The sequence below is a fragment of the Erythrolamprus reginae genome, chromosome 1 (genome assembly GCF_031021105.1).
Source record: "Erythrolamprus reginae isolate rEryReg1 chromosome 1, rEryReg1.hap1, whole genome shotgun sequence".
Lineage (NCBI taxonomy): Eukaryota > Metazoa > Chordata > Lepidosauria > Squamata > Dipsadidae > Erythrolamprus > Erythrolamprus reginae.
This window is the reverse complement of record NC_091950.1, coordinates 57,825,617-57,849,784: the sequence shown is the minus strand read 5'-3', so window position 1 is coordinate 57,849,784 and position 24,168 is coordinate 57,825,617. Positions and strand designations below refer to the sequence as shown.

The 24,168-nt window shown below is 40.4% G+C and overlaps 1 protein-coding gene across 1 annotated transcript in view; it reads right to left on the bottom strand.

Annotated features, from left to right (window-relative positions):
- LOC139161032 (cation channel sperm-associated auxiliary subunit beta-like) overlaps positions 1-24,168 on the bottom strand; it is a 155,240-nt gene that overhangs the window by 96,838 nt on the left and 34,234 nt on the right. The window contains exons 11-15 of the mRNA XM_070739673.1: positions 22,648-22,694; positions 19,725-19,877; positions 18,729-18,881; positions 13,235-13,379; positions 11,259-11,410 (exon numbers count right to left, since the gene is read on the bottom strand). Of these exons, the coding sequence (XP_070595774.1) occupies positions 11,259-11,410; positions 13,235-13,379; positions 18,729-18,881; positions 19,725-19,877; positions 22,648-22,694 (650 nt within the window). The remainder of the gene's footprint in view (positions 1-11,258; positions 11,411-13,234; positions 13,380-18,728; positions 18,882-19,724; positions 19,878-22,647; positions 22,695-24,168) is intronic.

Here is a 24,168-nt window from a genome sequence, read left to right as displayed (position 1 = left end):
CTCTAGGTTTTTGGCTATCTCCACCAGCTTGGTCTTGTCTGCGAATTTGATTAGTTCCCCTTCTACTCCCTCATCCACGTCATTGATGAAAATGTTGAAGAGTACAGGGCCCAGGATAGAGCCCTGTGGTACCCCACTGCCTAATTTCTTCCATGTGGATTTGGAGCCATTGATGACAACTCATTGGGTACGATTGGTTAGCCAACTGTTTTGTAATTTACTCCATTTTTTTCTAATTTGTGGATTAGGGGCTTGTGGTCAACTTTATCGAAAGCTTTGCTGAAGTCCAAGTATATGAGGTCTACTGCAGTGCATTGCTCCACTGATTTGGTTATGGTGTTGAAAAATGATATGAGGTTGATTTGGCATGATTTGTTTCTGACAAACCCATGCTGGTTGTAGGATATAATGTTGTTTGTTTCTAGGTAATGGCAAAGTTGTTTTCTAATTATTTTCTCCAGTAGTTTTCCAGGGATAGAAGTCAGACTGATTAGTCTGTAGTTGTCTGGGTCAGTCTTTTTACATTTTTTGTGGATGGGGGCTATGTCAGCTCATTTCCAGTCATCCGGTAGGTCTCCAGTGGTCCAAGATGTTTTATAGATGAGGAGAAGTGGTTACGCTATGGTGTCTGCCAGTTCTTTTAGGACTCTGGGGTGAAGTCCATCTGGCCCTGGTGATTTGTACTTGTTGAGCACCCACAATTAGTCCCTTATTATGTTTTTGTCTATGTTGAGTTTGGTTCCGGGGTTGTTGTTGTTGTTGTTATTAGTATTAGTATTATCCCATAAAGGGAAGGTTGTAAGCTGGGTCCAGGGAAGGCTTCTTGAGGCGGCAGCGCACAAGTGCTTCCTTGTAGGGAGCCAGGAAGGACTCCCTCCCCAAAGAAGCGTTGACAATCTCCTAGACCCAGCTCCGTGCCACCTCCCTGCTGGCCAAAACCAGCCAAGAGGGACACGGATCCAACTAACAGGTGGTGGAACTCACAGCTCCAATAGCCTTGTCCACTTCATCAGGTGTCACCAGATCAAACTCTTCCCAGGCAGATGGACAAGGACAGGCCCCAGTCACCTTGACTGACTCGTTGTCAGTCGACTCTGTTATCCAATCGAAGTTGAGCTCCGCCCGGACCCGAGCAACTTTATCAGCGAAAAATGTGTTAAAATCCTCAGCACTACTCTGCAAGGGCTCCCTAACTCCCCCCTAGTTAAGAAGGGAGCAGGTCCCCCTAACCAGAGCAGCCGGGCAAGATTCTGCTGATGCAATCAAGGCGGCATGATACACGCATCTTGCCACCTTGAGTGTCACTTTGTAAGTCTTAATGTGAGCTCTTACAAGTATATGGTTGCCGCGGTTTTTCCAATATTTTTTTTTAATCTACACTTGAATTAAGCTCCGATTGAATTGAGAAAAATGTTGATAACAATCCGATAAAGATATTCAGAGTTCTATATTTTGTCAGTGTCGAAACTTCTCCCCTATCTATTAGCCTATATTTAGTTTACATTTTATCTTTTTTCTTTCTTTTTTTTTACCCAATCATAAAATTTTTCCCAAGTCTCATAATATCTTGAGTCCTCTTTGTTTTTAAGTTTTTGGGTGAGTCTGTCCATTTCTGCACAATCATATATTTTCTTAATAATTTCTCTTTCGGTTGGTGTATCCTCTTTTTTCCAATTCTGCGCAATTGTGATTCTCGTAGCTGTAATTATGTGATGGATTAAATAGAAGTCCTCTTTTTTACCTTTCAAATCTATTATGCCCAAAAGAAAAATTTCTGGTCTTAATTTTAATGTGATTGCCGTGATCTCTTGAATCCATATTTGAATTTTTTTCCACAACTTTTTTATGTGTGGACATGTCCACCATAGGTGGTAAAAGGATCCGGTTTTGTTGTTACACCTCCAACAGTTTTGCTTCAGATTGGGATAAATCTTAGCCAATCTAGTTGGAGCTAGGTGCCATCTGTAGAACATTTTTTGTGAGTTTTCCTTGTATGGTACTGATTTGGTTAATTTCAAATTTTTTCACATTTGCTCCCACTGTTTTTTATTATTTGTTTGTTTGTTTGTTTGTTAATACTTCTATGCCGCTCAGTCCCAAAGGGACTGCTGCTCAGACACTATACGTTTCCGCCCACACTGAAAAAAAATTAGAGAGAACATTGTTAGTAGGTGGTTCCATTTTGTGTGAAGACTGATGTAAAGTAAGCGTTGAGCAACTGTGCTTTGTCTCTGTTGTCTGTGATTTCATTACCATCTTCATTTTTTAGTGTAGTGACTGTTTCCTTGATTTTCTTCTTCTTTATGTACTGGAAGAAACTTTTTTTGTTGTCTTTGACTTTCGCTGTAAGGTATTGTTTGTGTTGGGCCTTTGCTGTTTTTATTTTTTGTTTGCAGCCTCTGGCTGTTTGCTGATGTTCCGCTTTGGTTATGAGTCCTTCTTTCCATTTTTTGTATTTGGCTTTTTTTTCTTTAAGTTGTCTGCAAGGTCTTTGTAAAGCCATGCTGTTTTCATTTTACTTTTCCTGTTTTTCTTTTTCATGGGGATTGTATTGTTTTGGGCATCTATGATAGTGTTTCTAGGGCCTCCCAGGATTCCTGTGTGGTTTTACCCTTTAGAAGTTCCTTCCAGTTTTTTTTTTCCAGATTCGCTCTCAGCTTGTTAAAGTCTGCTTTTCTGAAGTCTGGGATTCTAGTGGTGTTGGGTATAGCAGTTAGTGATTGCACAATGCTGAATTTTAGGATGTCATGGTCACTCTCACCTAGTGTCCCTTCTGAAAATAACTTATCATATTGCCACCTTTCTCCATGGAAACTCCTCATTCTTCTACCTCTATTCTACCTGTACCCTATTCTGACAGCGTGTTTCAACCACCCATAATTACAGGGTAATTAGTCCAGGAAGACACACACCACACAATAAAAGGAAAACCGAAAAGTTTTTATAAACAGAAAAACAGAAACAGCTCCCTTTTAAAATGTCAAAGGGATTTTCTGGTACACACAAGGCACAGGTTAAATGCAATCCAATTGCTCACCCGATAACTGGGAAATTGAGTCCACATGTCAGAAATGTGGTATGGGTTCCAAACAGATCAGCTGTATTCTAGGATGGGTCTGGCAAAAGTTTTGTAAGCTCTGGTAGGTAGTGTGAGATTTCCAGAGCAGAAGCTACGTAGGATTAGATTAACAACTCTTGAGGCCTTCTTGGCAATGTTGTTGCAGTGGACTTTGGCACTTAGATCTTTAGTTATTAGTATTCCAAGGTCCTTGACAGAGTGGGGATTATCTGTGATAATTTGTTTATTCAGTTTGTATTTGAAGTTCTGATTCTTTTTGCCGATGTGAACGACAGAACATTTGCTGGTTGAGATTTGGAGTTGCCATGTGTTGGACCAGTCAGAAACTCAGTCTAGGTCTTTTTGTAGAGTAGTTGTGTTTTCAGAGGTGAAGAGTTTTACATCAACTGCAAAAAGAACACAGTTGCTTGTGATGAGATTGCAAAGATCATTGATGTAGAGAATGAAGAGCATAGGTCGCAGTACACTTCCTTGGGGGACACCGCTTTTAACAGGGATGAGTGTGGATATGGATCTTCCTATTTTGACCACTTGTTGCCTGTTTCACAGGAATGCAGTAATCCAGCTGTGGAGGGATCCTGAGGTGCCATAAGATTTGAATTTTAGAAGTAGTTTGTCGTGGACCACTGAATCAAACGCTTTGCAGAAGTCAATATAAGTTGCATCTATAGTTTTTCCTTGGTCAAGATGAGTTGTTCATACGTTGTTACAGTGGAGGAGCTGTAAGTTGCAGGATAGTTTTTTTCTGAATCCAAATTGTCTGTTAGCGAGCAGATTATTAGTTCCTAGGTGGAGAGTAATTGATTGGTTTATAATTGATTCCATAACTTTACATGGGACGCAGCATAGTGATATTGGTCTGTAGTTATTGACAAGAGAGGGGTCTTCTTTTTTGAAGACGGGGATGACCATAGCTTTTGACCATAGTTTAGGAAGTGTGCTGGTTCTGAAGGATTTTTCGAAGATTATGCTCAGTGGTTCTGCTATAGCAGAAGAGAGATTTCTTAGGAAATATGCACATAGACCATCTGGTTTGACTGATAGGGAAGGTTTAAGGTCACGTAATACTTTTCAACTTGGGCTTCAGTTAAGTCTATTTGGGTTAGATCATTGAGAGAGTTTGAGGTGTAAGTGATGAATTTGGGGAATGAGCCGTTGCTGTTGACAAAGACAGAGCCAAAGAATGATTTGAGAAGGTTAGCTTTGGATGAATCATCATGGTATTCTTTGTTGTTGGTCCTTTGAGAGGTGGGATAGGTCTAGAGCCGCACCGAGTCTTCGTAGAGGGGCGGCATACAAATCCAATAAATTATTATTATTATTATTATTATTATTATTATTATTATTATTATTATTATTATTATCCTTGAGTTTGTTGTTGATAGAGTTGTAGAAAGCTCAATTGGATTTGGTGTGTAGGAGGTTTTCCTCTTGTATGCTGTGGAAGTTGAGACATTCTGCTTTTATTTGTTTGCACATGCTTTTATAATGGCTTTTGAAGTTTACTACTTGTCCTTTTTTGTTTTTACGCCAGAGAGTTTTTTGAGAAAATTATTTTTCTTGGTTGAGGCAGATGCAAATGGTACATAAAGTCTGATGATTATTTTCATCTCAAGCAAGAATGTGTTTAGAAGTCATCCGTAGAGTTGCAGTTAGAGAATAAGGTTTGCCAGTTTAATGTTGAAAGATGGGCATCAATGAGTTCGTAGTTTGGTTTTTTGAAGTTGAATTTTAGAGTCGTGTTATTTGTGTAGATCTTAGTATGGCTTAGGTTGAGACTGAGGTTTATCACGCTGTAGTTACTGTTGGAAAAAGGTTCTTTTATTTGTAAGCCATATATTGTACTTTTGCTGTTGCAGAAGATGAGATCCAGACAGTTATCTAATGTAGTATTGTTAGTTACTAGTTGGTCAAGTCCCAGACTGGTGACTGTTATACATAGTAGAGTGGGTAGGTTCCGTGCTACATTCATTTAATGTACAGTTAATGGGTGGTAGGTTAATGTCACAAAGGAAGATGATGGGGTGTGGGCAGTGGGTATCTGCATTAGTAGAGCTGAAAATTTGCTTGCATATGTGATGTCATAGTCAGGAGCTCTGTAGCAGAGTAAGAAGCGAATTGTGGTATTTAGGGATAGATTCACAGACAATAGTTTCAGGGAGCAATAGATCCTGCACAACTTTGATGTTTTTTAGGTTTAGAGACTTTTTGTAAAATATAGCTACCCCGCCTCCTCTGCAGGATTCGCGGTCATAACAAGAGACAAGATTTATTTATTATTATTTATTTATTTATTATTTGGATTTGTATGCCGCCCCTCTCCGAAGACTCGGGGTGGCTCACAACAAGTGAAAACAAATCATAAATAATCCAAGATAGTTCCTTGTTGTAATAATGGAGTCTGAGTAGGATGCATTAAGCCATGTTTCACAGACAAAGATAGTATCAAAGGCTGAGGAGTCAAGAAGGAGGAGGAATTCTGACATCTTGTTGACTATACTTCTAGCATTTAATAATTTGCATTTGAGATTGGTTTTGTGCTGGGAGTAGATTTTGGGTTGGTTTGAGGTAGTAAGGGGCGCACTTTCCTAGTCTTTGTTTGTAGTGTTAGGGATGACATTTTGTTTTTGTTGTTGTGGTTCTGGTTGGTAGGTGTCAATTTGTTGTTGTGAGATGGTCGGTTGGAAGAAGTAGGGTGGTTGATGAGAGATGTTAGGCTGGAAGATGTAGGGAGGATTGTGGGTCCTGGATTTGATGCATTCTGTGCGAAAGTCGATGTATAGGTTAATTTCACCCAGGTCAAAGCATCTCTTTAATTCCACCCTTAGTTCACGGGTGTGGATGCGTTGAAGTAGCGAAAGGTCTTGTCTGGATCTGAGTTTGTTGAAACTGGTGTTGTTTCTGGATATGTGGTTAATGGTCTTGATAAAAAGCTGTTTTGCAGGTTCATTTTTGCAGACAACTCTGCAGAATCATGGTGCCATTGGGCCATCACTGAACTTGTGCTCTGGTCCATTTCTGGAAACTTCTAATACAGTAATACCTCATCCTACAAACCTAATTGGTTCTGGAAGTAGGTTCGTAAGGCGAAATGTTCGTAAGATGAAACATTGTTTTCCATAAGAAACAATGTAAAAGCAATTAATCTGTGTAACAAGAAAAAAATCGCAAAATGGCACTCTGCTGGGCGCCGCCGCCCGGCTGTCACCTTTTAAAACAGCCAGGGGGCTTCTCAGCATTCTCCCGAACACCGAACATGGAAGTTCGGGTTCTTGTTCATGTTCCGGAGGCCGCCAAGAAGCTCCTGGCTGTTTCAGAAGGTTACAGTCGGGCAGTGCCGCTCGGCGGAGTGCCGTTTTTGCGATCAGAGGCGACGTTTTCGGCCGATCTGGAGGATAGAAAGAAGGTGGGGAATCCCAATAGGGAATTCCATAGGCAGAGTTTTGATGTCACGAAGACGTCCGACCTATATTCATTTAATGTACAGGTAATATGTGGTAGGTTAATGTCACCAAGGAAGATGATGGGGTGTGGGCAGTGGGTATCCCGCGTTAGTAGAGCTGAAAATTTGTTTGCATATGCGATGTCATAGTCAGGAGCTCTGTAGCAGAGTAAGAAGCGAATTGTGGTATTTAGGGATAGATCACAGACAATAGTTTCAGGGAGCAATAGACCAGTTGGACATCTTCATGACGTCAAAGCTCTGCCCATGGAATTCCCTATTGGGATTCCCCACCTTCTTTCTAGCCTCCAGATTGGCCGAAAACGACAACGCCGATCGCAAAAACGGCGCTCCATCGAGCGCCGCCGCCCGGCTGTAACCTTCTGAAACAGCCGGGAGCTTCTCGGCGGCCTCCAGAACCCAAACTGGAACCCAAACTTCTGGATTCGGCATTCGGGAGAACGCCGAGAAGCCTCCTGGCTGTTTCAGAAGGTGACAGCCGGGCGGTGGCGCTTCTCGGTGGCCTCCCGAACCCGAATCCGAAAAGTTCGGGTTCGGGAGAACACCGAGAAGCCCCTAGGCTGTTTTAAAAAATGACAGCCGGGCGGCGGCTCCCAGCAGAGCACCATTTTGTGATCTGCGGTGGGTTCGTAAGCCGAAAAAAGTTCATAAGAAGAAGCAAAAAAATTCCGAACCCCGGGTTCGTATCACGAGGGGTTCGTATCATGAGGGGTTCGTATCACGAGGGGTTCGTATCATAAGGTACCACTATATATCTTCTGGGGTGATTGGCTGAGTGAGTGATTGTTGTTGATGGATAATGTTCTGTATTTTTGTTATATCAGGTCCATCATTTTCTTCAAGGCCAAAGAGGATGGCATTTTGGCATTTTTGTTCTCTCTCCATTGCATCTTTTACAAAAGTAGGGATGTCTGGAGAAGAATTGGTCTGTCTTTGTGCTATAAGTAGCAGTTGAGGTAGACTTGATGAGGTGGAGGTGGAGTGGTACAGGAGATTGGGTTTCGAGATTTCGCGTTTAATAGTGCCTGGATACTTTTTTCCATGGATAGTAGGCATGGTTCTATGTTTTCCATGGATATTAGGCATGGTTCAATGTTTTCAATGAATGTTTGATGGATTTTGGAGGTTGCTTTCAATGTATTGATATCTTCAAAAAGGCTATTGAGGATCTCTAATTTAGGGGTATGATGTGGTTAGCTCTGGCCCAGCTCCTGCCCCAAGGAATGTGGAGGTGGATGTGGGGGAAACATCCACATGCCGCAGGCCTGTTTTGCTCCCAGTGGAATCTACCAACAAAGTCTCCTCTGACCAAGAAGGCGTGAGTGACAGGGAGGAGGGGAGTTTGGCAGACAGCCCAGGAGGAGATCAATCATCTGTATCATCTCTGGAATCTGAACAAGAATTAATGACACATACACACATGCATAAAGTGATGCATAGGAGATAACAATTGAAGGATTATTACAAGAGAAAATGATGCCACCTGTGGTTGGGTGGGGCTGCTGTAATTAGTGTTACAGATAAAAGCGCAGCCTGGTGTTTTAGCCTCATGGCAGTTTATCTGATTCATTGTTTCATCAAGATCGTGGTTTTTGTGCTGTTCAAGATTGTGTGCGGACTCTCTTGACTTTAGAATTGGACTCAATTTCCCAGTTATTGGGTGAGCAATTGGATTGCATTTAACCTGTGCCTTGTGTGTACCAGAAAATCCCTTTGACATTTTAAACGGGAGCTGTTTCTGTTTTTTTGTTTATAAAAACTTTTGGGTTTCCCTTTTATCGTGTGGTGTGTGTCTTCCTGGACTAATTATCCTGTAATTACGGGCGGTTGAAACACGACGTCAGAACAGGGGGTTATCTTCTTTGGTTGGGTGTAGCTCTGTGGCAGTATAGTGGTCTTTTACGTATAGGGCAACTCTACCTCCTTTCTTATTTGACCTGTTTTTCTTGAAGAGAAACTGTGTATTCCATTCGTGGGTTTCGTCCCACTAGGTTTCTGTAATTCCAATTAGATCATATTGGCCCTGGTGCGTTAGTAATTCCAGTTCATCCTGTTTGTTCCCGGGGCTTTGTGCATTAGTGTACATGCATTTTAGGTGTTTGTGTGTAATTCTGTGTAGACATTTTTTATCATCTGATTTGTTTGTAGGCTTGACTTGTTCCCATTTCTTATTTTGTTCATTGTTCAGTCTCTTAGTTTGGTCACCCACCCCTCTTGGAACTAGATATACAAAGATAATTTGAAATAAGAAGATCTGGACAAAGAAAATTACAAATATATATATATATATATATATATATATATATATATATATATATATATATATATATATATATATATATATATATGAATTTATTGACAATGGTTCTTTGAAGTTGAAAATGATATTACCGTATTTTTCGCTCCATAAGACGCAGTTTTTTTCCTCCCAAAGTAGGATGAAAAATCAGCCCCGTCTTATGGAGTGAAGATGCAGGCAGGGAGGGGGGGAGGCGCTGGAGCAGAGGGGGGCGGCGATATACAGTAGAACCTCGACATACGAATTTAATTGGTGCCGGAAGGAGGCTCGTGAGTCGAAAAGCTCGTATGTCGAAACATTGTTTCCCATAGGAAACAATGGAAAAGCGATTAATGCGTGCAAGCTGTATACTACAGTACTGGCAGCGAACTGGAGCAGCAGCTCTGCCTGCGTCCCGGGAAAGCGGCCGCCCGGGCTGAGTGGATGTAAGGAGCCTGGCGGCGGGCGGGGCTTGGCGGTGGGTGGGACATGCGAGGGAGCGAGCGATCCGGCATGTCGGGCTGCCCGGGAAGGCGAGCGGTGCGCGGTAGGCACGGGGACGGGGACAAGGGGGGGAATCGTCTGAATGCGGTTCCGAGTTGGGGGTTCGGGGGGGGTGCTGGAAAGCCCCCCAGGCTGGCTGCGATCTTTTGAAACAGCTGCGCCGCTTCCCAGCTGACTCCTGAAGCCAAATGCAAACTTCCGCGCTTCAGGAGTCAGCTGAGAAGCGGCGCGGCTGTTTTAAAAGATCGCAGCCGGCCTGGGGGGCTTTCCAGCACCCCCCGAACCCCCAACCTGGGTTCAGGGGGGTGCTGGGAAGCCCCCCAGGCCGGCTGCGATCTTTTAAAACAGCCGCGCCGGTTCTCAGCTGACTCCTGAAGGCAAAAGCCAAAGGCAAACTTCCGCGCTTCAGGAGTCAGCTGAGAAGCGCCCCGGCTGTTTTAAAAGATCACAGCCAGCCTGGGGGGCTTCCCAGCACCCCCCCGAACCCGCTTCCCAGCTGACTCCTGAAGCCGAACGCGGAAGTTCGCCTTTGGCGTTTGGCTTCAGGAGACAGCTGGGAAGCGGCGCGGCTGTTTTAAAAGATCGCAGCCGGCCTGGGGAGCTTCCCAGCACCCCCCCGAACCTCTAAAATCTAGGTGCGTCTTATCAGCAGGTGCGTCTTATAGAGCGAAAAATACGGTATATGGTTACTCGCTAACTCAGAAGCAGAGAGCCTGCATAGGCTGACAGTCTTCCTGACTATAATAGCCACTCCTACAACTCTTACTTTAGGTTGCAGCACATTTAAGAGAGAGGAACTCCTCCCTCCTGGTTCAGCCAGGTCTCAGTCACACATGCCAGGTCAGCCTTCTCATCCAGGGGTAAATTCTGGATGAGGAGGCTGACCTGTAAACCCGCTTGGGCACATTTAAGAGAGAGAAACTCCTCCCTCTGGGCCCAGCCAGGTCTCAGTCCTGCATGCCAGGTCAGCCTCCTCATCCAGGAGTAAATCCTGGATGAGGGGAGCTTTATTTACAACCAACCTGGCATTGAGCACCAACAGCCTGAGCCCAGGGTCTGGATTTCGCCTATCACCAGTTGAGCTCATGGGGTGGGAATAAGGGATCGCATTCAAGCAGTGAGCTCTTGTTCCCTGAGAGTGGCCTACACCATGGCTCCCATCACATCTGCCTATCCTCAGCAGGACCGGCATATTCTGGCCCTCTGCCACCCCAGAGATGGGCTCCCCCACTCGTCCTGCATCTACAGCAGCAGACAGGTTGACCCTTCCATCCAGCTCAATCATCCCAATCATACTCTCCACCAATGCATTCATAATAATCCATCCTTAAAAGTTAACACCCCCCCCATAAGTTAATTAAAAAGCAGCAATAAACATTAAAAACATAAAAGGCATACATGGAGTTCAAGATATTACAACCTAGCCAGCAATAATCCTGACCAGTTGAGAACCCACCCGCCAATCACAATTGTTAAAATAGGATGCAGACATTCAAAGACCTTCCTAGCCATTAATGTTTCATATCCAGGCATAAGAAGAATTCTAAGGGAATTTAGATCTTTAAAAATACTATGTGTTACAGGATTCAACTACAAATCTAATATTTGCTGATAATACTTGGATATGATTTAATAAAAGCCAACAATTTTATCAAATACCTTACTGAAAATAGGTTTTGTCATAGCTTTGTCTTACCAGCTTTTCATACAATAAATTGGTTAAATCATATTTCAAGCACATTTACTATTTAATTAGAAATAATTTCAATGGCATATGCATTTATGCTTTGTGTTTTCAATGAATCGCAGCTATATTATCTTTACAAAGCAAGTGAATATGCTTTTCATACAATTAAATTGAATAAGCTTTACATTAGCCTAACATTTTATAAATCATCTTCAGCAGCACACCAAATAAATGATAAATGTCAAACCTGCATTAATTTGTTCATATCCATCACAGAAACCAACAAACCATTTTCAGTTGTGCTGTTAAAACGTATATGATTTAAATTTCCCAGATGATCAAAATACATGCTGAAAATCTCAGGTGGCATTGTTGCAAGTAAGGTATATCTAATTAGTCCTACAGAGAAAAAAATAATTATGTGAGCTTACCTTATGACCACACAGAAGTACGATATTTTCAAAGAGAACATTTCTTCTAATCAAACTGAGTTTGGTTTATATAATCAGAATACAAGATATTTGATTTAGAAAGAAGCGAATGTAAATGTTTGATTCCATAGATCCACATCAATTAAAGCAATCATTTGTAAAACAAATGCAGCAGTGAACCAATCTACATGTACAAAGTGCTTCAAGTCGAGAAAAGGAGATTGGCACAATTGTTAGCTTTGTTATGGAGTGGTTCTATGTATTTTATAAACTGCAATTTTGACTGATCTTTTATTTTTGGATAGAAACTGCATTAAAAAATTAATGAATGAAAAACATTCAAGAGCCAATGTAAGCTTGCATTGAGTTTCTTTTATTCCAGCCAATAAGGACAGCATGTAAAATCAACAACTGAGATGAATGTAAAGACACCATAATTTCCAGGAAAAAAATGAATGAGAGAGAAAATGTTATTAATCACAGTTTTTGATATACATTATCTCAATGTTTTGTTTGTTTGTTGCATATATTTCTATATCACATCAGTAATAAAACTAAACATAGCAAATATATGATGATGTTTGTCCATTGTGTTTAAGGAGGACCTTTTGATCTAATGGGTTGTGTGCTATACACGTTGTGTCCACAGATGGCTGTTAAGGCCTTTACAGGCATGAAATGTTCTGCCACATATTGGGCAGACATGTGTGGGCACCATTGTCACAACATTTATATTTGCAGCCCTGGCTTTGCAGAGTGCTCGCTTCTCTACTGCTCTGAATGTTCTTCTGGCCTCAGATGTCTGGCAGCCTTGATGGATCAGCGTGTGCCATGTTGGTCGATCTTGCACCAGGGTTTCCCAGGAGGTGGTATTAATATCGAGGGATTTCAAGGAGGCTTTCAACGTGTCTTTGTAATCAGGGATGGGCTGCTGCCCTATGCAGTGGGGTAGCGAAAATGGAGCACCCAATTTGTACTGAAAGTTGAAAGAAAATGCAGGGCATCCAGCATAAGCCACACCCACAGTGTGGCAGTAAAATTTTGGTAGCCCTTCACTGTTTGTAACACTTCCTTTGTTCCCCATGGGATTGCTTTCCTTTAGACAGCTCACCATAGAGGAGCTGTTTAGGGATGCAATGGTCTGGCCTCTTAGCAACATGGCCTGACCAAAGTCACTGTTCCCCCTATGGTGTGCAGGTGGACGCTGGCACACCCAGCAATGGCCTGCCACGCAGTGTTTTTCAAGGCTGTACAGGAGCCAGGCACTATTTCTCCTGCCTGACGGCTGCTCTCTTTTCTTGGTCAGGTAGGAAGTGACTCAGGGAACCCCTGCCCACCATCCCGCCGAGAGAGAGAGAGAAAGAAGCCAAGACAGAGAGAGGTGAGTAGATTCGGCTGTAGGAGGGGATACGGATAGCTGGGAGGAAGGCAGGCAGGCAGGCACAGGGCTGCATGGACCTGCTGGTCATCCAATCCCAGCCCAGAGCAGCAGCAGGATTCGAGGGAGGGAGGACAGTCAACAGCCTTCCACCACCGCTTGCCACCTACGGGAGACCTGCCCATTCTGAAGGCCAGGCCAGGCCTGCCTGGGCTGGAGCTGTGAGAAAGTACCATGCTATTTCTTTTTATAATAAATACATTCTAAGCTTTTTAAATTTGCTATTCTTGATATTTCAGTATTTGGTGTTTTACTATTCTATATGCTAATGGGAAAAGACAACAATTTGCATCAGATCAGACTTTAAAAGCTTCACAATCCAACAATAATTTTAATTTTAAAATAATTTCTTACCTGCTTTATTGAAATAAACATTTCTCTTGTCTGTAACAAATATAATTCCCTGAGTGTAAGAACATGAATCTACCTTTACAGCAGTCTCACCAGTCAGTGTAATCATAGGTATAAATGAGTTGCCTCCATCAAAAGACCCCCATATCTAAAAGAGAGAGAGACAGAGAGAGAATTGAATATACTTTAAAAACACAATGACTGAAACTTTTTAATTACTTTGTTGATGTTCAGAAGGAAGGTATGGTTGGAGGACCTTTTCTAAGAAAGAAAGAAAAAATGTCCCAGAAGATGGCAGTGTAAAGCTATTGTAAAGAAAATGGTAAAACTTTGATTTTACATATTTTGACAGCAACCAGAATGTTATACGCTCAACATTGGAAGAAAGATTCAATCCCAACCACCTTAAATTTTATAAATAAAGTATATGAGTATGCAGAATTGACCAAGATGACCTATGGACACCAAGATAAAGACAAAACAGACTTTTATAATGCATGGGATCAATGGTATAATTGGCTAAAATAATATAAATACATTAAAAAGTAAAATAAATGAACAAATAATTCAAAATTCTATACAAATTAATCCAAAAAGAAAATCATTATATTTCAGATAAGAGGAAGACTAAACCCCTCAGTAGATGACTATCCGACAGTTGCAAAATGTAAATATAGCAAAAACATGTAGAAATTCATGATAGCATCTAATTTGGAAAGTCGCAAACTAGCAGTCAACAGTATAGTTGACAAATTTATTGTTTATGTATATTTGAAATGTTTTGTCAGTCTTTGCTTGTCTTGCTATTACGTTGTTTCTTTTTTTCTTACAATATGTTGCAATTTTTTCATTGTCGTTTTTAATGTATTTAATCAATAAAAACTTTTTTTAAAAGAAAGAAAATAGTAAGGATATGTCAGCAGCAGTTCGCCTGACTCCAAATCACTTTCAGATTTATTTTTTTTCTCATATTTTATCACAAAAGATAAATGTAAGATTACAAGACCCTTCAAGATGATTTGTTTCCTGATAAAGCTCTAGGACCATGAATGCAGGCAAACTTGCTCAAAGTAGAATTATTGAATGAAATTAGAATGTGATCTAAAGACACAAACAAAAACAATACCACAGAGAAAGAAAAACTAAAGACCAGCATGGTTGCACTAACAGTCTCTGACAAGCTGAGGAATAAAAAGGACAAATGTTTAAAAAATGGAAAGAAGGATCTGGTTGCCATAACTAAGACATGGTTTAAGGATTCTAATGAATGGGAAATATCCATACCAGGATATACACTGTATAGGAAGGATAGAATAGAGAGAAAGGGAGGTGGTGTAGCCATTTATGTTAAAGAAAGTCTAAAAACAACACTAATTCAAAATACGTGTAAAGATCTGGAGACTCTCTGGATTTGCATGCAAAAAAAAACAACGGTTCTGTCATTAGAATTGGGGTGAGCTATAGGCCTCCAAGGCAATCTGAGGAATATGACAACAAGATGGTGGATGAAATTACCCAAATGGCAGTAAAGGAAGATATTGTGGTTATGGGTGATTTCAACATGCCTGATGTTGACTGGAATATCCCCAGTGCCCTTACATGCAAAAGTAAGAATATCGTAGAGGCCTTTACAGGAGCAGCTATGGCACAGCTGGTTAAGACACCAACTAGAGGGGAGAATATTCTAGATTTAGTTTTTATGAATGGGAATTGGGTTTCAGAGGTCAAGGTGGGAGAAAATTTAGGTTGCAGTGACCATCTATGTTTGTGCTTTGATGTAAAAACTGATTGTGAGCAATCCTATACTGCAACCAAAGTATTGGATTTCAAAAAAACAAATTTTAATGCAATGGGGGAATATTTAAATAATGAATTAAAGGGAAGGGATAAAATGGCAGGAGTGAGCACCCAGTGGACTGTATTAAAAAAGGCCATCTTAAAAGCCACAGGACTGTATGTAGGGCAAATAACTAAAGGTAAAAGGAAGAAGAAACCGCTATGGTTTAGCAATGATGTAAGGGCTATAGGTGATGAAAAAAGGCTGCCTATAGGAGGTATAAAGAGTCTGGAAGTATAGCTGATAGAGAGGTGTATAAAATGAGACAGAAGGAGGCGAAACAGATAATATATGCTGCTAAAGCCTCAAAAGAGGAAGAAATTGCCAAATCTGTAAAGAAGGGGGATAAAATCTTCTTCAGATATATTAGTGATAGGAAGAAGAAAAACTGCAGCATCACGAAGCTTAGTACTGGGAAAAATACATGCATTGATGGGAATAAGGAGATCGCTGATCATTTCAATAGCTACTTCTGTTCAGTTTTCTCAAAAGACACCTTACAAAATAATACTATAGAGAGATATAGCCTTGCTTCCAGCTGTACGAATTCAGCTCCAGTGATCTTAGAAGCTGATGTCTTAGAAGAACTTGAACGATTAAAGATAAATAAGGCAATGGGTCCAGATTGCATCTACCCCAGAGTTCTTAAAGAACTCAGATCTGTCATTGCTACCCCCCTGACTGATTTGTTTAACCAATCCCTGTTAACTGGAGATGTTCCTGAGGATTGGAGAATGGCCAGTGTTATGCCTATCCACAAGAAGGGCAGTAGAGAAGAAGCTGGTAACTACAGGCCAGTTAGCTTGACATCAGTTATAGTTAAAATGATGGAGACTCTACTCAAAAAGAGGATAAATCAGCACCTAAAAAACAATAACTTATTGGACCCACATCAGCATGGCTTTACTGAAGGCAAATCATGTCAGACTAATCTCATTGATTTCTTTGACCATGTCACAAAGGTGTTGGATCAAGGTGGTGCCGTGGATATTGCCTATCTGGACTTCAGCAAAACCTTTGATACGGTTCCACATAAAGAGCTGATAGATAAATTAGTGAAGATTGGACTTAATCCCTGGATAGTTCAGTGGATTTCAAGCTGGCTGAAGCATAGACATCAGAGAGTTATTGTTAATGGCAAGTATTCTGAGCAGAGACAGGTTACAAGTGGTGTGCCACAAGGGTATGTTCTGGGTCCTATTCTTTTTAATATGTTTGTGAGTGACATAGGGGAAGGTTTGGTAGGGAAGGTTTGCCTATTTGCCGATGACTCTAAAGTGTGCAATAGGGTTGATATTCCTGGAGGGGTCTGTAATATGGTAAATGATTTAGCTTTACTAGATAAATGGTCAAAGCAATGGAAACTGCAGTTTAATGTTTTCAAATGTAAAATAATGCACTTGGGGAAAAGGAATCCTCAATCTGAGTATTGCATTGGCAGTTCTGTGTTAGCAAAAACTTCAGAAGAGAAGGATTTAGGGGTAGTGATTTTTGACAATCTCAAAATGGGTGAGCAGTGTGGTTGGACAGTAGGAAAAGCAAGTAGGATGCTTGGCTGCATAGCTAGAGGTATAACAAGCAGGGAGAGGGAGATTATGATCCACTTATATAGAGTGCTGGTGAGACCACATTTGGAATACTGTGTTCAGTTCTGGAGACGTCACCTACAAAAAGATATTGACAAAATTGAGTGGGTCCAAAGACGGGCTACAAGAATGATGGAAGGTCTTAAGCATAAAACGTATCAGGAAAGACTTCATGAACTCAATCTGTATAGTCTGGAGGACAGAAGGAAAAGGGGGGACATGATCGAATAAAGTTCAGGAGGCAAGTGTTTTTAATAGGAAAGTGAACACAAGAACAAGGGGACACAATCTGAAGTTAGTTGGGGGAAAGATCAAAAGCAACGTGAGGAAATATTATTTCACTGACAGAGTAGTAGATCCTTGGAACAAACTTTCAGCAGACGTGGTTGGTAAATCCACAGTAACTGAATTTAAACATGCCTGGGATAAACATATATCTATTGCAAGATAAAATACAGGAAATAGTACTAGGGCTGACTAGATGGAACATGAGGTCTTTTTCTGCCATCAGTCTTCTATGTTTCTGTGTTTCTAAGGGCCTATATCCAGAGCAGAAAACCAGCGAATAAACTGAATTTGTAAATAAGGAATCAGAAAGCTAATCTCAGAATGAACTATGGATTGCAACAAATGCTAAAAATAACAAAAAGTTTCTTTCAAATGTGTTAGGAGTAAGGAAAAATCTCAGGAAAATGATTGGGGCACTAATGGAAGAAAATGGAAAGAATGTGACAATCAGGAGAGAGGAAGAGAACTCCTTAATGCTTTCTTTGTATCTGCTTTACACAAGAGGAAAATATAGCCCAACCTATCAAAAACAGCACTGTGTGGAACACAGAACAGGAATGCAGATCAAAATAGGCAAGGAATTGATAAAAGAACATCTATCTGCTTTGGATGAGTTCAAATATCTGAAACCAAGTAGTTTGCATCCCAGATTACTGGAGGACCTGGCAGAAAGAAAATGGAATAGAATAGAATAGTGGCCAAGTGTGATTGGACACACTTGAGAAATTTGTCTTGCTACATATGCTCTCAGTGTACATAGAAGATGAGATCAAGAATCATAAGCAGAGGCAGGCTACCATTCCCAGCCCTACCAATACGCTTGCCCCTCTGAGTACCTCCGTTGGATCACGCCCGTGGCATCGCTGTCGGCTCACCCCTCCACTTTCCTCTTTCTTTTTCTTGTTTCTCTTTTTCTTTCTCTTTTGTCTGTTTTTCTTTCTTTCTCTATTTCTTTCTTCCTTTATTTCTATTTCTGTCTTTATCTCTTTTTCTTTCTTATCTCTCTTTCTCCCTTCTTTCCTCTTTTCTTTCTCTCTCTCTCTCTCTCTCCCACTTTCTGTGTGTCTCTCTCTTCCTGCCTCCATCCCTCCATTTCTCCCTTTCTGTGAAGAACCCCAGAAGCCAGATGTTTGGAAACTAAGAACATGCCCATTGATCATCAAGCATTCTTAGAGCTTCACTGTTGATTAGCTTAGTCTGAAGATAACTTAGTAGCCACTCACAATAAGCTCTCAACTCCATCCATGTGAGGATTGCCAAACAGTGTGTGGGGTGGGTGTTTCTCCCTTGAAGGTCCCCTGGCACCCCTTTTTGCCTAGCAAGCGTCCCTCCAGCCCCTGGGAGCCAAAAGAGTGGGGTGGGACGCTGCAACTCCTGCGACCTGTTTTGGGCCTAGCAAGCTCCCTACAGGACCCTGGGAATCAAAAAGGGCACAGGGGGACACTGTTAATTTACCTGGCTGCCAGTTCGCTTCCTCCTATGCCATGTGGCAAAAAAACCAAAGCCCCACAAAAGATGGTGACCACATATATAGTGCTAGAACTCGGCTTCTATACATGCTCAGAAGGAAAATTTTTCCAAAAAATATCAATTAAAAAAAGATGGCGGCACCTATGGATGAGCACTGACTGATCTGGTTCAGTGATGTCACCAGTGGGTCACTACTGATTTGGGTTAAATGTTCTGAACCAGGAGGAACCCATCCCTGCTACAGCTCCTCCCAAAAAGCAACAGTTTAAAAAGAATAGTCGAAACTTCCATTTCACATCTCTTCCATTTTACACACCTGGTTTCCATAAGCATACACAAAATGACTTCCTTCATGAAAATATAATCCAACTGCTTTAAAACTTTTTCCGGGAAATTTGAAAGTAGGAAATTTGGTTTTTTTACTCAATGCACCATTTTTTAACTTATGCACAGATACAAGATGTTCATCCTGGGAAGAAAAGAAAAATAATTACTACATTTTGTAACATATTAAAGGCACAGAATAAATTAACAATAACTACATTCCTAAAGAATGGTCCTATTATCCCGGAATTTTGAATGAAAATGGGCAGAAAAGGACAACTGCCAATTCTCTTTCATTTTTTCTTTGTAAAATGGGAAAATTCGTTCTACCAAAGCACATAAACTTCAGATTTGGGTTTCACCCAGATGTACCAATGTTACTTTTCGAATAAATTGGAACTTTGGGGAATACTTTGTCTTGGACTCTGATTTAATTTTGGGTGATATGTGGAACCTTCATATTTATATAATTCAAATTGGAAACTATTTCTTTTTTTCAAAAATCATAATATGAATAGTTTGAAAGAAAAACCTCAGTGTGTAACAAATATCATAAGGATGAAATTGGCAAAGAGCATAAAGATGGATAGGTTGTTCTTGATTTGATTTAATTTATTGAATTTGTATGCCGCCCCTCTCCGGAGACTCGGGGCGGCTAACAACAATAATAGAAGATATTTGAAGAGCAATAAATTCACATAACTGATATTTGAAGAGCATTAAATTCACATAACTGATCAATAAAAAATAAGTACTGGGATAAGGAGAAAGTTGACGAAAATATAGTACAGTCCTAGATTGCTTCAGATATGTTATCCCATTGTTGTTCACTATACCATAGCAAAACTGAAAAATCTTGATGAAATCATTTTTAATATTAAGGGGAGAGAAGGGGAGAGGAGAGAAGAGAAGAGAAGAGGCTCAATAGAAACAAAGGATACACAAACAGAACTAGTAATTGAAAAAGTAGAATTTCTAATACTCTTACATTTTGCCATAATAGCGCTATACCAGTATTCTGTTCATGATCAATAACAAATGAAACTACCCGTCTTGATAGATGCTTTTCGGCTTGGGATTTATGTGGTAAGCAACTGTGCCATTTTTTAAATGAATCAGTGCTATAGAAGCAGGTGGATTCCTGTAAAAGCATGAGAAAGATAAATATGAAAGTGTTATATTAAATTGTTAATATATCTAGAAATATATCATTGGCTTAAATGTGGTGCCAAAGAATCTGTTCAGCATAGTAAAACAAATTAGAAAGAAAGGGATCAAGGTCAAGATTTCAAGCTTCCAATCAGAATGAGCTTTCGAAATGCATTTAGACCCAGTATCAATTTTCTGGTTAAAAGTATTCTTCTCTCCATTCATACCCCAACTGCTACTTGTTCCCATACAGGTAGGTACATTTCTAATTGGAAACTTCCTGTACGTATAAAGCCCAAATTTTTAAAAAACAATGTATGGTTTACTTTAAAAAGCAGGTGAAGAAAACAAAAAAATGAATTCACAAAAAACCAAGTAACCCTTTCTGAGAATACAAATATTTTATTCAGCTATATTGGAGATTTTCTAATTCAGTTGTGTGAACAACTTGTGATTGGCAAACAATGTTTATAGATTAGAATTACACATAGAGGCAGCAGTGGTGGGCTGCCAAGGTGGAATGGTGATGTGTGCTCTCCCCAATGGCTCTGAGTGCTAGTGGAGTCCAGCGCAATTATGTTACTGCACATACGCAGGTAGCAAAATCTCACAAGGAGACGCCTGTGTTTTGTTTCGGCACTTTTTTTTGCTTCCGCGCCAAAACACAGGAGCACCTGCATCTCCATGTGAAATTTTGCTAACTGCACAGGTGCAGCAACATAATTGCACTGGACTCCGCTAGCACTCAGAGCCACGGGGATGAGCACACGTCACCATTCCACCTTAGCAGCCCACCTCTGAGAGGCAGGCAATGAGGGCTAATAATATTGGGAATGCAATTGATATTTTAATGCAGTATGAACTTTTGAACATGTCTGCTTTCCTCACTTAATCTCTATTTGGTGAACTACCCAATATGCTCAACTTGTTTGAGATTTGATGGAACTTTCATGTTCCCATCTTAATAGATTAGGCCTGCGATAGCGAACCGATGGTATGCATGCCACAGTTGGCACACGGAGCTATATTTGGCATGCAAGCCATTGCCCTGGCTTAGCTCAAGTATGTATGTGCATGCCGGTGAGCTGATTTGTGGCTCATGCAGAGGCTCTGGGAGGGCAGTTTTGGCTTCTGGAAGCCTCCAGGGAGATGGGGGAGGCCGTTTTCGCCCTTCACAGGCTCCAAGAAAGCCTCTAAAGCCTGGGTAGGGAAAAAGTGGGCCTACTGAGTCCACCAGACATCTGGAAACAGAGGAGTGGGGGATTTGGGAGTCATGTGCACATGTATGGGGATGGAGCAGCATGGGGGGGGTCACATGCACATGCACGGGGATAGGGGTGTGGGGGACATTGAATTATGGGCGTAGGCATTCACATGCGCACAATAGCACACATGAACACGGTTTCGGCACTCGAGGGGAAAAAGGTTTGCTGTCACTGGATTAGGCTTTAGTAACTAAAGTTATTCCTCAAGTTACAACAGTTCATTTAGTGACCTTTCAGAGTTACAAAAAAGTGACATGACTGTTTTTCACAATTACAGTCTTTGCAGCATCTCCAGGATCATGTCATCAAAATCTAGATGCTTGGCAATAGGTTGATATTTATGACAGTGGAAGTGTCCCAGGGTCACATGATCTCTTTTTGCGACTTTCTCACAAGCAAAATCAATAGGGAAGCCAGGTTCACTTAACAAGCATGTTGCTAACTTATCAACTGCAATGATTCATTTAACAACTGAGGTAAGAAAGATGGTTAAAAGGAGCAAAACTCACAACTCAATTGTGGTTGTAAGTCAAGGACTACCTGTAGCTTAGGCTGCAAAATCTCTTTGACGGTTTTTGAACAGATGAATAGAATTGGAAGGGACCTTGTAGGTCATCTAGTCCAACCCCCTTCTCAAGCTGGAGACTCTACACCATTTTTGAAAAATGGCAGTCCAATCACTTCTTGAAAGTCTCAAGTGATGAAGATCCCACAACATCCCAAGACAAGTTGTTCCATTGGTTGATTGTTCTCACTGTCAGAAAGTTCCTCTTAATTTCTAGGTTGAATCTCTCCTTGATCAGTTGATTTTCTTTCTTTCTTTTCTAGCATCAAACCTTCTCTCCAGTAGTGGCAGAAATGACTCTGCATGGTTATCAATTAAACTAAATTAATGCAATTTAAAGTGTTGGTTATCACCTATAAAGCTCTACATGGCTTAGGACCAGATAACTTATGGGGCTGTCTCTTGCCTCACATATCCCAGAAGCCCACAGAGTTGGCCTTCTCCAGGTCTTATCAGCTAACCAATGTCGCCTAGGGGAAGGGCCTTCTCTGTGGCAGCTCTGGTCCATTGGAATCAGCTCCCCCCAGATATTCGCACTGCCCTAATCAATCCTGGCCTTGAAAAAGTCCACACCTTTTCCGGCAGGCCTGGAGCCATTGAACGTTGACATTCTGCTCTGGCTGATAGTATGATTGTGATTGGTATGAGCTTGAATGGGCTTAAATGGTTGGGATTTTAAGATTTGGGGTTTATGGCTGTGGTTTATAATTTTATATGTTGTATTTTGTATTAATTTCTATCTTATAAGCTGCCCTGAGTCCCATGGAGAAGGATGGCCTAGAAATTCGAATAAATAAATGAATAAAAATAAATAAATACAATTGAAGTTTTATGGACATTGTGCTCACTCCTCTGTATGATGTTGTTGGGTCAGTTTCTATATTGAATAAAATAGACCAAGCCATGATAAAAATGGTCATTATTTGTCTTACCTGACTCAATGTCTTGTCTTTGTTGAATGAGAGACTGATAAAATCCTCTAGAAGAAAAAGAAATTACATGTAATTGCTTACATTTCTAAAGTACAAAGATACATGCATCTAGTTATATGTGAACAATTGCAGAAAAATGTAGTGGTTTTTTAAAGAAAGGTAGCACAAATTAACATGACTTTCTGAGACTTGTTTTTAGAAAATGTTAAATGTGTAATTCACTTTTGAGTAATCACCCAGAATTATAGGGCAGATGGACAGCATAAAAATTTAATAAATAAAACAAAGGGAAGCCAGAACTAGAGTTCAGACAGTTAACTCAAAATTAATTAAAGAAAGTGAAATAAGAAGTTGTATGGAGAAGTACAGTTAATATCAATTAATGTTCAAGGTTTGAATGGTACAGTAAAAAGGAAGAAAACTCTAGCAAAATTAGTTAAACAAAAAAGTGATATCATATGCTTACAAGAAACCCACATTAAAGAAAATGAAAAGAAATATTTAGTGGCGCTATATTAAGAATAATATGGAAAATAGAGAAATATACAAGGATCCAAAGGGAAGAATATTGATGGTTGAAACTAAAATAGGGGATAGAAATGTTTTGATAGTAAGTATCTATGCTCCAAATAAAGACCAAATTTTTTTTTACAAAAAATTACAAACAAAAATAGCCCAAATGAAACATAAAAGGCTTTGTTTAATTGGGGATTTTAATGGGATAATAGATGGAAAAAAGGTCTGTGCAGGGGAGAAAAAGAAAAAGTCAGGGAAATCTACCTTACCAAAAGGTGTTTTTTTTAATATCGTGGAAGAATTCAATTTAATAGATTTATGGAGGACTCTTCATCCAAGATCTAAGCAATATACATTTTACTCTAATCTACATAAGACATTTACTAGAATAGATGTGGCATAGGTATCCAGGGAACTTAGTAAAAATATAGAAACAATAGAAATAACTCCTATCATATGGGTGGATCACAATCCCATAAAAAAACCTTGGACAAACATAAAACAATACATTTAAAGGGATCAGATCTAATAGCTTTTACACAAAAGATATGGTATGACCTTGTTAACCTCATGAAATACCATATTTTTTGGACAATAAGATGCACCAGTGTATAAGATGCACCAAGATTTCAAAGAGATAAGTAAGAAAAAACATTTTTGTCATCCCCAGCCCCAGGAGCACTCTGCAAGCATCCCAAACCTCCTGGCTAGCCCATTTTCTGCAAAAAAAAAACCCAAATAGACATGTTTTTTACCCATTTTTTTTGCAAACGTGGGGTGGGCAGAGGGTTTGGGAATCCTGCAGAGAGCTTCTGAGCACTGGGAGAAGGCAAAAGGGGGAAGGCATTTTGTGAAAATGGCCAGTTTTTCTTCTGGTTTTTGAAAAGAAAACCAGAAATCCTACAGAGAGCTCCTGGGAGCTGGGGGAAGGGAAAAAAAGCTGTTTTTGAAAAAAAAAACTTCCATTTACTATTTTGGATATACCTTTATGCATCATACATTTTA